The sequence below is a fragment of the Cetorhinus maximus genome, chromosome 4 (genome assembly GCF_964194155.1).
Source record: "Cetorhinus maximus chromosome 4, sCetMax3.hap1.1, whole genome shotgun sequence".
In the NCBI taxonomy this organism is placed as follows: Eukaryota; Metazoa; Chordata; class Chondrichthyes; order Lamniformes; family Cetorhinidae; genus Cetorhinus; species Cetorhinus maximus.
In genome coordinates, this window is record NC_135882.1 from 109,228,497 (window position 1) to 109,244,087 (window position 15,591).

The 15,591-nt window shown below is 42.6% G+C and overlaps 1 protein-coding gene across 2 annotated transcripts in view; it reads left to right on the forward strand.

Annotated features, from left to right (window-relative positions):
- The window catches only part of greb1l (GREB1 like retinoic acid receptor coactivator), a 410,899-nt gene that overhangs the window by 220,245 nt on the left and 175,063 nt on the right, over positions 1–15,591 (forward strand). For both annotated transcript variants that reach the window (XM_078540619.1, XM_078540620.1), the window contains exon 5: positions 10,150–10,326. In XM_078540619.1, the coding sequence (XP_078396745.1) occupies positions 10,150–10,326 (177 nt within the window). The remainder of the gene's footprint in view (positions 1–10,149; positions 10,327–15,591) is intronic.

The following is a 15,591-nucleotide window of genomic DNA, read 5'->3' on the forward strand; positions in this document are numbered from 1 at the left end:
ATGTTACTTGCCACTTGTCAGTCCAAGCCTGGATATTCTCCATGTCTTGCTGCATTTGGGCATGGACTGCTTCAGTATCTGAGGAGTCATGAATGGTGCTGAACATTGTGCAATCATCAGCGAACATCCCCACTTCTGACCTTATGATGGAAGGAAGGTCATTGATGAAGCAGTTGAAGATGGTTGGGCCGAGGACACTACCCTGAGGAACTTCTGCAATGATGTCCTGGAACTGAGATGACTGACCAACCATCTTTTTTTGTACTAGGTATAACTCCAACCAGTGGAGAGTTTCCCCCCCTGATTCCCATTGACCCCAGTTTTGCTAGGGCTGCTTGATGCCACACTCGGTCAAATGCTGCCTTGATGTTAAGAGCAGCCTCTCTCACCTCACCTCTTTGTCATATATCATTGACATAGGGTGGAATTTTCCATGCCTGCTGGCATTGGGCGTCATGGCGCCGTGAGCGGACAATATGGCAGGAAGGCCAAAAATTTGTTTCACCGTGTTGTGAAACCAGTTTTGCAATCGTCTGCTCCACCTATCAATGGCGGGCCACATTTCCCGCTGCTGTACGTTGGGAACTCCATTGTAATACATCTGCATATCATAAGTTCAGCTCTCCGGAATCATCCCCCCTACCCTGGATCATCTAAGCATCACGCTGGCGTGTTTCACAACTGTACATAAGCGACGTGCACCTTGCGAACTGCACTTAGCTCGGGACTTCGAGGTTTTTTTTTTTGCCTACCCTGCTTCAAACAGCACTCGTGGTCATCAGCACCAGGCTTCGCAGGCAGCACCACATCACAGGCTGCTTTTATGTCTCTTGCTAGTTTACTCTGATTCTTTTTCTCTTTATCAATTTCTTGGTCATCCTGTGCTGAATTCTAAATTCCTCCCAATCCTCAGGCTTCCTGTTCTTTTTGGAAACATAAATCTATTCCTCTAATCTCATGCTATTTTTAACTTCCTTTGTTAGCCACGCTTCAACCATTTTCCCTATGGGATTTTTAGTCTGTTATGACCCAGCGTTGGTAAAGCTGAATTATTATTTAAAAATCCCAGAGGGAAACTTTAAACAACTATCATAATCTGTATTTTTTAAGTGGTATGTTTGAGATGCAACTCTAAATTCAGGAATCAGACCACCAGTTCTCGAGAGGTTTTATATCAAACTAAATGAAACATTTTATTAATTTACACAAGTTAAATATATACACATGGCTACAAATTACTACCATCATAACTTTTAACAAATTCCCAACAGCAACCCATAGACTTAACCAGACACCAGGCAGAGCATTTTCACCTTAAAAATTCAAAATAAGGTTCTTTCCACTTTGGCTCCTGTGGAGACAGCTGTAGGCTTACAGCTGCTTTGATCTTACATTACCTCTGCCCCGCACACACAAAACTGCTATCCCTATAGCTAGCACAGCTCATTGAATGTAAATTCTCATTGTATCACCAACCTCTTCTAACAATAAAACCCCTTTCATAGTACCAATTTTATTAAACATATTGCTTGGTCTCTGTTAGCTAGGTGCCATATTTCATATGCCTTCTTGAATGCTCTATTCAAAAAATGCAATTGCACTCTATCTCCCTTACATCTCAAAACTAGCACATCAAAGCACCCAGACTAGCTGGTTTTAATCCAATTAAGACACACCCACAGACTAAACCTCTATTTTAAAAGAAAAATATTTTCCAATAATATTATATACATTAATAGCTTCACGACAAGTCCTTAAAGGAGAGAATATTTGTTGGAAATTATGAATTAATCCTTTAAATGTTTGCCATTGCTTATCTACTATCCTATTATTTAATGTAGTTTCCCAATCTACCTTTGAGTTTGAGTGGCTACATTCGGCACTACGCTGCTTGAGCACAGAGCATTATACAGTCGTGAATTCTCATAATTACTCACTTACGGTTCTTTGGTATACAAATGCTTTGAGCCCGTTGTCATTGTGTCATGAAATGTGGGCCTCAGCAACTCAATAGCAATATTAGGACCATTCATGAGAAATGTTGCAACTGTGTTTATTTCCTGTGTGTTGGAGAGTGCCTCTGAAGATACCACTGATGTTCCATGCTGCTTGGTTGCAGTCTGTAGAGCAGACAATCTTACAGCACAACATTGCCTAGCTGTGTACTAGCCACTTGCATTGTATTCTTATTTGTGTTTATGAAATATCCTCAATTGCATAACTGGCTCCATGAATTAACTCAACAGGATATGTCATGATATGCATCTTCTCACCAATCTATACGGCTTTTTTTTTAAGCCACCACCTCTGTTCCTTTCAGACCTGTGAAAATTAACCCTTAACTTCTAAATTAATAAAAGTCTGCAGAGTATGTGTCTCTGGTTTGACGTGTGTTTGATGCTACTGAGTGCTCAGATGACCACCCTCCTGCTTCGGGGACTATGTCATGTGAGTAAAAAGAAGAGGCTTATGATACAGTGCATTGTTTGGAATGCTCTTTTTGCTGCCCACTCAGTACGTGGCTCTTTTGCAATCTAACATAGTGTTGGATTTTCCATCCTAGAGGTGGGTAGTGGGATTTGGGAAAATTACCGGCTCAGTCCTGCCACGTCAGGAGGAAGTCCCAGGAAGGGTGGGATTTTCATTCCGGTGGGGTGGGTTTGGGCTAAAGTCAGGCCAGCTGAGCCAGGAAAATATTCGGAGGCAGCCACAGGGGCTACCGGGTCTGGGGGCGGGCTGCTTAAAAGACCCGTCTTGATGTAGTGGGACTTGGTCCCAATTATAATAAAAACAGAAAGACCTCACCCCTCACACCCCTCACCCCCACACCCTCTCCATGCCCCATCCATGCCACCTCATAACCCCTGCCCACCCCCAAGGCCCTTCATGCCCCCAATGCCATTGTATGCACCCCACCCACCTCCTGTAGCCCCTCATGCCCTCCATGCCACGCTAAGGCACTCCCAATCCCATTTACCAACTATACACTGTATAGAACCAATGCACCCTATAATAACAGTAGGATGTGTAAAGAAAAGCTTTAAAAATGTCATTCATTGATAAATTTCCACTTTCTTAAAAAACTCCTTTTTAACTACAGGCCAACAGAAGTGTCAGTCCAGACCCTTTGAAGTATCAATATCAGAAACTTCAAGCGTTAGAATCCTCTTTATCTTGTGTAAATAGAGATTGTACAATTTGATAGCATAGAGCAGAGTGCCAGAGCTGTCAGTCAAGCAATATTTTCCCTAGGGCTCAGGTGTTTCAGTGGGCTAATGAATTTCTGGGTTCTCAGCCAAGCCTCATTATGTATTCTTCACTGAGATCCCAGACACTCATTAGAGTACTACAACGTTTAAGAACTAATTGAATGCGCTGTTAATTGTTGTATGTGTGAATAATGGTAATCCGTCATCAGTTCTTCCAAGCTATATTATTCTATGTCCTTTCCTGATCCACTTAGCTTTAGTTATACTAACTTTATTCAAGAATCCTCTGTTGGTACTTTTTTATTAAGTCTCCTTCTCCAATGAATTTTCCTTCGTAGTCTCTTCCCCGTTATTTTTATTTAGATATCTGCCTCACCCATGTTTTTCTTTAACCTCTCCACTCTTTTTCTGAACAAAAGTCTTCACGCTGACATCCCCATCACTCTCCCTCATTTTTCCCATGGTGCTTCCATATGGCAACCACAATGTTGTGGGAAGCAGAGTAAAAAGAGAATTGAAAAGCAAAGAGGAAGGGGAAAAGTACAGAGGGAGTGAAGAAGAGGGTGAGAGGGACAGAATCCAAAGTTAATTGGGAAACAGAAACCAAAGTGAGCATGAAACAAATACCTAAATGAAGATGGTGAAAAACAAAAGTGGAGAAGAGTATTCCGATCCCAGCTGATGCAGCTGATGTTATTACTGAACAAGTCAGATCCCAGAATGGAACCTGGCTTAATAGACCATATCAAGGAGAGTACTTAACTGAAACAGATTCACAGGAGTCTGCTGTTAACTTTTTAATATTAAGATAAAACATTTATTAAACAAGAAACATTAATTATATTACACTAGACTTGGTGAATTTCTGCAGTGCATCTTGTAAATGGTACACACTGCAGCCACTGTTCGTCAGTGTTGGATCAAGTGAATGTTTATGGATGTGGTGCCAATCAAGTGGGCTGCTTTGTCCTGGATGGTGTCCAGCTTCTTGAGTGTTGTTGGAGCTGCACTCATCCAGGCAAACGGAGAGTATTTCATCACACTCCTGACTTGTGCCTTGTAGATGGTGGAGAAGCTTTGGGGAGTCAGGAGGTGAGTTACTCATTGTAGGATTCCTAGCGCAGAACTTTACGTCCTGTAGGTGGGCACGTACCACACCTGATTGGGCGTAAAATAGCGCTCGATCACGTCGGGTGAGCGCCCCGACATCATCGTGTACTTGCATGATATTTCGGTCGGTGGGCACGTGCAAGAGTTGGCAGCATGCCCACCAACAATTAAGAGGCCTATTAAGTCCATTAATGTAGTAATTGACCTGGATTTTTCACTGTCTGTCCAACGTTATAGTTGGTGGGCGGGAAAATTGGCCAGACGGCCTTTGGATTTTTGAGCAAACCCCATCCAAGGGCGGGATGAGGTTTCTGATATTAATGTAAAAAAAACCTAAAATTGTTTGGGCAAAATCTTTTCATCAATATGTTTAGATGAGTGATTCTTATGGGTGGAAATTTTTTTTGGAATTTAATAATGTTTATTTTTGGCTTTAAAATTCTTCAGCTCCCTGAGGCAGCTCTCTGCCTTCCGGGAGCTTTCGTTGCGCGCCCCCCTGTGCCTGCGCTGACTTGATGAGTGCAGCTCCAACAACACTGAAGAAGCTTGACACCTTCCAGGTTTAAGCAGTCTGCTTGATTCGCACCCCATCCACAAACATTCACTCCCCCCACCACCGATGCACATTGGCAGCAGTGTGTACCACCTACAAGATGCACTGCAGAAACTCACCAAGGCTCCTTAGGCAGCACCTTCCAAACCCACGACTACTACCAGCTAGAAGGACAAGGGCAGCAGATACATGGGAACACCACCACCTGGAAGTTCCCCTCCAAACCAATCACCATCCTGACTTGGAAATATATCGCTGTTTCTTCAATTGCTGGGTTAAAACCCTGGAACTCCCTCCCTCACAGCACTGTGGATGCACTTACACCACAGCGATTGCAGCGGTTCAAGAAGGCAGCTCACCACCACTTTCTCAAGGGTAATTAGGGGTGGGCAATAAATGCTGGCCTAGCCAGTGATGCCCACATCTCATAAATGAATAAAGAAAAAAGACAACAAAAAGTTGGAAAGATTTCAACACGGACACCAAGGAAAAAATGATTCGAATTCATGCTATCGCTTTTATCGCAGCAACATCCTTACATACCCAACACTCCATTGAAAAGGTACCACAATTCCACACCAAGGCTAGAGCTGGTTCAGTTGCAAAGAAGTTTCATTTCCAGTAGCCTTCTGAACATTCACTAGAAGTCCTTCCATAATTGATATCTCCCTTGAGATATCCAGGTAACTCACTCTAAATTCACTATTATGTTAACTTTAGAGCAATATCTATGAGTTCCTTAGACTCATTTCCTCAGCAGTCTGGCATAATTTCCAGCTAGAGGGTTTTAGACCTTTTCTATCTTCACTCTGTAGTATGCACATACCGACTGAACTAAAATCTGCCTTTCTGTCTCTCCCTGTTTTGCTCTGGGTCTCTCTCTGACCCCCCATTGCTAGGCAACAACAGTTTTTTCTTACTTTTTGTGTTTGTTTTAACTTCCCTCAACTACTAACCCCATGATAACCCATCTCTTTACTTCAAGAAACGTAAAACCTCTTTGAAATGCATGTATACAAACAGGGCCAGGAGACTTCCCAGCTCCATCTAAAAAAAAACCTCTAAAATGAAACCAAACCCACTTGGTTCCCTTTCTTAACACACTAATAAAAAAGTAGAAATTAAACTTAAAGCTATATCTTGTTCCTAACACCCACAAATGCAAACATAATTTACTTAAAACTATGTCTAGCTCCTAACAGAGAGAGAGAGAAAAGAACATAAGTGCGAGAAGAGAGAGAAAAATAGGAGGAGATTATACAAATTTTCAGAGTATATAAGAGAGTTCAAAATTGTGAAGGAAGGAAGAGAAACAGAAGTAAAACTATAAGGGAGAAATTTGCAGATTTACAATGGTTTAACTGGATGAGTGTCAGAAGCTGAGATTATTTTTGTTGGGCTCAGCCCAGTTGAGAACTGCTGAATCAGATAGTTTTGATCAAATTTACTGTCAAAACTTACAATGAACTCCAACACATTGAGTGAATACATATGGATGAGCCATGTTTATGGCGTGTCCCGACCATAATTTTGTCAGCAGTTATGCCTGTGTGATGGTGTTAAACATGTACAAATGCTTCTTCTAGTAGCAGTGTTTTCAATATTTATTTTGGAACTATACAATGTCAGTCTTGGAACAGCTCCAAAAGGATTTCTGCACTCTGATTCTTTGAGTCTATGCAATAAGTGGCTTAATCTCTGTTGAGATCCATTCAATATTTGGGCACTGCTACTTGCTAGTGGCAATCATAGTACCCTATTTGGGTGAATATGACCTGAACATCTTAGATTATTTTGTTAATATTTGGGTGATCTTTGTTGGTATTCGTCTACTTGTCACTATGACTGAAGTTTTTGATTCACTTGAGTGTTTTGGCAGTTTTCATTTGCAACAAGGATCAGGTGTCCTTGCTAAATAACATAGGGCAGGATCTTCCGGTTGGCGAGCGGGGGCGGAGCCCACTCACCGACACGTAAAATGTCGTGGGATTATGTCGGGTGGAACTCCCGACGTCACCCCGAGTCATCTCCATTTTCAGGTCGGTGGGGGCACAGCCGAATCAGCTGTGCGCCCGCTGACCTGTCAACGGCCTATTGAGGCCATTGAAAAAGTCATTAACCTCATTAATGGACCTGCCTGTGCAACCTTAACGTTGGCAGGCAGGCCGGGAGCCCTGGTGGGCTTAAGAAAAAGCATGAAATCTCATCCACGGGTGGGATGAGGTTTCATGAGGGTTTTTAAATATTTAATGAAGATTTCAATAAAAGTTATGGACATGTCCCAACTCATGTGACAGTGTCACATGAGGGGACATGTCAGGGAAACCTTGCTATCATTTGTTTAATAACAATTTTTAATTTGGAGCTGATCTCCCTGAGGCAGCACTTAGCCTCAGGGAGATGATGTGCTCTTTCCGCGCATGCATGAAAGAGCGCAGTCTCGGCTGAGGGGATCCCCATCTCCTGCACAGGGAGCGGATAGCGCTTCCTGGCAGACGTCACACTGGGTGGGCCAACTGTAAAATGGCGGTGCGCCCCCAATTGGAGCCGCCGCGCCCTCTCCTGTACTCCCTCACCCCCTCAATGGGGGAAAATGTTTCCCATAATATTCCCTCCCATTGAGTCACGGGGCAGAAGATGCAAGCTTACAGTTGAGGTTCTCTACACTATGACCTCCGACTCAGGCTGGAATTTTCCAGCCCCCCCAGTGGTGGGTTCTCCATTCACATCGGTGGGACTGGAAGATCCCGCCAGCGTGAGGGGATGGAAAATTCCAGCGATAGAGCTGACATTATGCATCCCCACTGGCCATATTTTTGGGGGGATGGGGGGGGCGGGGAGCACGTAAAATATGCCAGGTGGCTCGCCTGACTTTCCATCCGCTTCTGACCTGTTCTCCATAAAACGTTAGGCAGGTAGGCGCCGAATCGCCTGCCGCCTGCCATTTTGAAAAACATAATAAACGAGTAATTGAGCTTGTTAATAAGCCAACCTACATGAATATTATGCTGTCCGTGCCATGATATGGTTGGCGTGGGCAGGCAGGTGGGAGTGGGCGACCTTTTTTAACACAACTGGTTAAAAGGCTGGAAGGAAGGGGGATATGTCCTTCATGGGGGGTGGGGGGAGGTCCCCTGTGCACATTGGGAGCACCCCCACAACATGTCACAGCCTTTTTTGTCACTTCCTGCCTGGCCACCAAAACCCCCCCTGCAACCTCCCCTAGACCCCTTCCTAGGCTCCCCGATCCTTCCCCATCCAAAACTCTGGACTCACCTGTCTCCAGGATGCATGTTGCTTTCACCCTGGGGCCCATTACCAGTCCCAGCTGCTGGGACTGCTGGAGCAGATTGGCTGCCAGCTCTCAACAGCGGGACTTCCTCCCACTGAGGGGCGGAAGTCTGACCCTCAGCTTGTTTAGGCGCCCCCAGTGTGTTATAAATGCGGGGCGTATTTTCTTAAAGTCAGTCCGTTTGGGACTGACCTTTCTTCTTAGGGACGGTCAGTATGTCCTCCTTCTCTGTAGAATTCCGCCCATGGTCATTAGGAAGAGAGAATAAAATTAATGTTCTTATCATCCTCCAGGTAGTTGTTTGAAGATGGACTGCAACTAGGCACAAGTTGTCTACTTTTTCTCATTCAGTTATAATTGGTACATGTGTCTTGGGAGAGTGAGGACAGTGAATTCGGTATCAATTTCCAAAAAGCTTGAGCTTGTAAAAATAACTTGTTCCTCTTTTTTTTGTCAATTGAGCATCCAACTTGAATGTTTGAGGAAAGAACAAATAGTTTGTTGCTGTTCCTGGTGTCTGTCTGTCTGCCTTCCATCGGTCCTCGTTCCGAGGGTTGGCCGTACTGTGAATGATCTTTCTCCACTGCTTTCTATTCCTCGCTGCGCTCATGGCCTCTTCCATAGAGAGGCCAGACCAAACTCTCATATGATCCATCCATGCCATCTTGGGTCTGACTTGTGCATCTTTTCCAGGTGTTTTCCCCCTTGCATTACCTCTATTTCCAAACACTCCCTTCCTGTTTGCATCACACGTCCAAAATATGTGAGCTTCCTTGGTATTACTGCCTCAAACATGTTCCTCTTAACACCAGCTTTCCGAAGCAACCACTCATTTGTCTGCTTGGCCGTCCGTGTCACATGTTATATCCTTCTAAGTACTTTCATTTCAAATGCTCTTATTTGAGCCTAGTCACTTTTCCTGGTGGTCCAATTTGCACAGCCATACATTGACAAGGGCTTTTAGAAGATGAATTTTCATTATAATCGAGATGCTGTGGCTACTCCATACCCTTTTAAGTGAGTTCACAACGCTATGACCCTCGTTAAGTCTAACCCAAATTTCTTTGGTAGATTCTGCGTCTTCCGTGATGATTGGCCCAGGAAAGCCAAAGGTATCAACCCATTCAAGTTGAACTCCGTTAATCAGGATCTTACAGGTCTTTCCACCCATCCCCATTCCTTTGTCTTATTGACATTGATTGGGAGACTGTACCAACTGTTCCTGGTTTAACTGAGTCAAATGTTTAGTGGATTGCAGCTTATGTGCAATTGTCAGCAGAAGCTGTGTTACTTTTAATGAAGACTTTTGTGATTCCCAACATTTGGTTCTACAAGGTGTTTATTCTTTCAACAAAAAAGAAACAGAAGGAGGAGCAATGCAATCAGATAATGTTGTTGCATTTTGTAGAAATTGTTTAATTGCTGGAGATAACTGTTATTAATGGGCATTAAAAGTGCTTTAGAAAAGTGCCAGAGTAGTAAAGCACAAAGTGAGTGAAAGATTAAGGTTAGGGTTAAAAGGGCAAAAGTTAATTCCAAAAAGGAATTTCACTCTATGCATCCCCAACATTACTTTTAATAAAAAAAGAAATAAAATAGATTATAAATTCATCTTGGGTGAAAGTGCAAATAATGAATTGGCAGCCTTTTTTACACTCTGCTTGATTTTCGTTTTCCTGGAAAGGAGAATTGACTGGAGTGCAAGATAGGTTTCAGATTTGGCAATGCCACATTGTGCTATCGTCCAAGATAAATTTATGCCACAATATTTCTGCAAAGATGATTGTGTTTTAAAGAGTTTTTCGTTCACATCACTGAAATATATAAATACAGCAACTATAACATTTTAAACTGTTGTAAAGCAAAGTCTTATTTTCAATTGCTAGGGAGCATTTAACTTTGTTTCGTTGATGTTATTTTGAAACATTGTTCAAGTCAGTCACATTTCTTTCCAAAATAATAATTATGTTTTTGCTTTAATTTAGGTTTCTGCCAGGCTGGCAAAGACCTGCGTCTTGTATCACTCTCTGCAGAACAAATTGACATTCCACCAGGCTTTGTGCTGGTAGGAGCCAAGTCTCCAAATCTCCCTGAGCACATTCTGATCTGCGCAGTAGATAAACGATTTCTGCCAGATGACAATGGAAAGAATGCACTTTTAGGTGAGGAGTCTCTTATTCCTGACAGTAAGTTATTGATAGTGTGACAGCACAATTTTTAGCTAAACTGTAAGTCCCCTTTCTGAACGTTCTGCATTTGTATAAATATTCACAAAAAGGATGATGCCTCAGTCAGTGTTCAGTGATTTTAAAATTTAGGATGGTACCTCGTTCCACTGGGATTCTGCCCTGCTTAAAATAACCCTTTAATTTCCAATGGGGAGGCTTGTCCCACCACTCCTTGGGCAGGATTTCCCCCCCGTCAGGGGCAAAGTTGAGTTGCGGGCGCGCACAGGCGCACCTCCGATTGGTACCTCTGGTTGGGGGCGTGGTGCCATGTAGAAGGGGAAATAGTTAGCCAGTTAGCAAAGTGATGTCTACACGGCTACCTGTGCGGGCAGGGGGAATCCCTAAACCCGAGAGTGTGCTCTTTCGCGCATGCGCACGAAAGAGTGCACTCATCTCCTTGAGGCTAAGTGCTGCCTCAGGGAGATCGGCTGTACTGTCAAAAATATTAAAAATAGAGAAGAAAAAATTTCCTGATGTGTCCCCTCGTGACACTGTTGCATGAGTTGGGACATGTCCATGATTTTTACAAAAACTTTAATAAAATTTTTAAAAACCTACATGAAGCCTCATCCCACCCATGGATGAGGTTTTGTGCTTTTTTAAAATTCCTGCAGGGGCTCCTGGCCTGCCCACCAACATTAAGGTTGGACGGGCAGGTACATTAATTAGCTAAATGACTCTGTCAATGGCCTCAAGCTGATTTTGCTGCGGCCCCTCCTACCGGAAAATTTAAATGGGGCACGGTGACATCAGGAGTTCCGCCCAATGTCACCGCACATCATTTTACGTGTCAGCGAGTGGGTCCCGCCCCCCGATGGGAAAATCCTGCCCCTTATGTTTAAAAGAGGCATGTTAGTAGAGGTTTTGGCCTTCTGATGATAATCTTGCTGATACTATTTCACTCCTGGCATTTCTCTCCATGCTGATAGCTCTCTATGAATGTTAATGATAGATATGTCCTCTCCTAGGCTGCTATAAATCTTTTAGAGCGCCTTCATGTTAGTGATTAGTAATGGAACTGCTTGAATGCTAATGACCCTTTTACAACTCTCAGAGATTGGAGAATTACTACATGTTTAATGTCTAGTGCTCCTAACACAATGTACTTATTTGTATTCTTATGTACAATTACTGAATGATCCTGGATTTTGTGGGTAACTGTTATGACACAGCAGTCTGTAAAGGCTGAGTTGTTTAAATCCCAGAGGGAAAATTGAGCAAATGTCATAACCTATATTTTCAATTGGTATGTTTGAGATGCAGCTCTGAATTCAGGAATAAAACCACCAATCCTCAAGAGGTTTTTATATAACCTCTTTTATTAATTTATTTATACATTTATTAATTTAGCAACTAACTAAACACATACACATGTCTACAAATTACTATTATAATAACTTTTAAACAAATCCCCAAATTAATCACTCCCAGGTAAATTTTCACCAAGGCAACAATAACTCATAGACTTTAAACAGACACCAGGCAAAGCACATTTGACCTTATGAATTCAAAATGAGGTCCCTTGCAATTTGGTTCCTTTGCAGATAGTTGTTGGCTTACAGGCTGGTTTGATCTTAAATGCTTCTGACCTGCACACACAAAACTCCTTTCTCTTTATACCTAGCTTCCCCTTTGAATGTAAATTTTCCATTGTATTACTAGGTCTTTTAATTTTACTTTTCCGAACAATAATCCTTTCATTCCACCAATTTTATTAGTAATATAAACACATTGCTTGGTGACTCCCAGCTAGGTGCAAGATTTTACTCCCACCCTTGAATGCTTTTTTCAACAAATGCGAATGTACACTTTTTAGCTTCTCCTCTTTAACGTTTATCTAATTAACATCTCAAAACCACTATACATCAAAGCACCCAGACTGGCTTTAATCCAATTAACACACACACACGCACACATTGACACAGACCCTACTATAATTCCAATTTAAAAATAATTTCCAATAACATTATAGATCTTAATATCTCTTCATGACAGTAACATTGTAGTTAGTGAGTTTTGTTTTAGATAAAGAATGATTGTTATAATCTGTCATTAATAGAAAATTATTTTGCAGTGAAAATAATGATATTAAATTTGTTAGTGTTGCAGTACTTCTTACTGATGCTTCAATATACTGCTCCATACATCCATATGTTTGATTTCTTGCATAGTGCATTTAGGTTTTGTCTGTTGTGTGGAGGTTGTATACCTCCCTTCTGGGAGGGAATGAAGATCTGAGAGTTAATCGGCCTGGGCTGCCCTTGAGATTCCTGGTTCACTATGTGTGTCATTGACAGAGGCCTGAAAACTGATTGGCTGGAAATGTTTTATGACCTTGGCAAATGGGGAGAAAATAAATAAAAACAGTTGAATGGAAGTTAGATGATAGCCAACTGAATTCATTTCTTTTAGAGATTATGGAATTCTTCTTGAAAATGAACACAGAAATTTAACAAATGTATAGATTTGCCACATCTGTAAAATGTTAGACTTTAACATATTTAAATGAACTTTGAGTGTTTAAAGGGCGTAAAGTTTTTTTTTAAAATCATAATTTTTGGTGGATAGGAAGAAAAGGAAGAGAATTAGGCCCTATTTTCATTTTGGAATCTAATGCTACTGGTGTGATTATGCTGTTCAGCAAGTATTTAAATCATTGCTTTGTGAATACCAAACAACAGAAAAAAAGCTAGACATTTTTCATGATGATTGTATCCTTTTAAGCTAACAAAACCCAGTTTAAACTCCTTTGAGTTCTTCACTGAAATTTGGAAAATGATCATATGTAAATGATAAATTTCCATCTGATAAAAGAAAGAAAGACACGCGTTTAGACAGCGCCGTTTACAACCACAGGACATTCCAAAGCACTTCCAACCAATGGAGCTGTCAGTGTTGTAATAATACTAATGTTGGAACATTAGTTCAACTGTAATACAAACTAATTTAATTATTTTGACAGATTGTTAGGAAGCTTGCCCTGGAGTTAGGGAGAGACCCGGGTGCCTGCTACATTGCCTAAGGGCTAGGAAAAAATATTGTTAGTAATTCACATCTTGACTGAGACACTAGGCCGGCTTTTCGCTACCAAAGTGGGTAGCTTGAGTTGGGAAATTTTGTGAGTTGGCAGACCTGCCTCGGTTTAGAGTGCCCATTTATGCAGCATTTTCACTCCGGGGAGGTGGGGGCGGGATAGAGTTGGGCCCACTGTCCCCAGAAGCAGATCAGAGGCGGCCACACGGGCAGCCTAATGCTGAGGCAGCATGGTCGATTCACACTTTTATAGGGTTGTTGGAACACCAGTTCTTTTTTTCAATAAACTATGAGTGGGTGGTTTTGTCAAAGCAGTGTCGCACATGCCATTGTTAGTAGAGGGCTCATTGGTTAGGTACATAGTGTATACTAGGTGAATGGGCATGAAAAGGCAGTGGATTGGCATGGGGGTTATAAGGAACTGGGAGGGTGGGTGGGGGGCATGAGTTGGCATAGAGGGGGCATGGGTTACACCTTTTTGAAGTTACATTTCAAAAGATTCCCAAATCCAGATGGGTTCCCTGACTTCTCTGAGGGCTATGAACCACAAGTCATGGAGAAGCTGACCCGACTCCACAAAAATTGTAGGGGGCTGGGAGATGCCTACCTCTGCAATGGAACCAGCCTGGTTGGGAGTGCAGTGAAAACTCAGGGCACTGGGAATTGGGATGGGAATCCTGGAATTGGGCCCTGTCTGCCATTTTTAAATGGCTCTTTCTGACTCTGTGAAAATCCACCCACTATGTACCATTCAATTTTAACTCAATCCTCTACCTCCATAGCCTCCCTATGAAACAGGAATCAATGTTACAATGGTGCAGACAGTAGAATATATTTTGTACAACTTATTCTTGCCTTTTGTCCACCCAGAAAGTATTAAAACTAGATAACAAGCACCACTTGCTGTTAGTTAGATTTGCTAATGCCTGTTTAATCTCCATGATATTTTGCACTGAAAGTTGCTGGAGGTGCAGTGCCCTCTGCAGAGCTTCTGGGATCTGAGTGAAAAGGGCAAGAAGCTGTATACCTCCAGATTCAGATTGTTACACTGTGAGATGAACAGATTAAGGCCTAAACAAGGAAGCGTCAGTTAGAATGGCGAATTCAGTGTCAAATCAGCTACAGAAAGAGAAACAAGGAGAGGGAAAGAAATATTGGAATAAGGGAGTAAAAAGTAAACCAAAAGAAAAGCTTAAAAAGGATTTTTTTTTCACATCTCCAACCAGTAATACCTGAAGGAATGAAGACTCTACACTTGTAATAATTAATCTTCAGTGCCAGGAAGGTTGGTTAGCAATAATTAACACTTAGCATGTTTTTAAAAGAGTGCTTAGATTGAAATTTACACATAAATGAAGGTGAACATGGTTAGCCTCACTGTTATTTTCAAAGCATGTTTTGGGCCTCTATCTTTTCAATACATCCACTCATTTAAATGTGATCATATTTTGTGTCTTTTGTCATTGCACACTGAAAAACATGGAAATAATAGAACCCACAGGGAACAATTTCTCATCCAGCTTTTCCATACAAGGGGCGGAATTTAATATAGGGCTTACCCTCTGGCTGGAGAGCTGGCAAGAGCCCTGCATTGTGTCTTTTTGGGAAGGCCTGCCACATTGAGTGCCAATTAGACACTTAACTGGGCAGTGGCGAGATCAAGGATACTAGGGGGGTAGTCCCGCCTGCCAGGAGCTGCTGGTCAATCAGAGGCCAGAAGCTCTTCATTGTTGAACAGAGAAACTGGAGAGGTGGTGGCTGCTGCTGGTAATGCACCCGCCAGAGGCTCAGGATCGCCACAGGTGAATAGTGGCAGGAGGTGGATTACGGGGTAGGGGTTGCAGGGAAGGTGGGAAGAATGTCAGCAGCTGGGGCAGGAGTGGCTCTCAGTGCCCCCCCACCCCCCCCCACCCCCTCCCCTCCCCCACCCCAGCTAATCCTGGGTCCCTCAATCAGGCACCAAGTACCATTGAATGAAGGACCCTGCCACTGGAAGCCTGCAAGTAACCCTGACAGGGTTTGCTTTTTGGGCTTCCCACATGTCGAGTCTCCCACTACCACTGGGTGAATACTTGGCATGAATTGCTTACTTAAGAGCCTCAATTGGTGGCAGGGCAGGAAGGCTGCCCACAAGCCTTCTGGCCGCAGGCTTAATTGGGGCAGAGG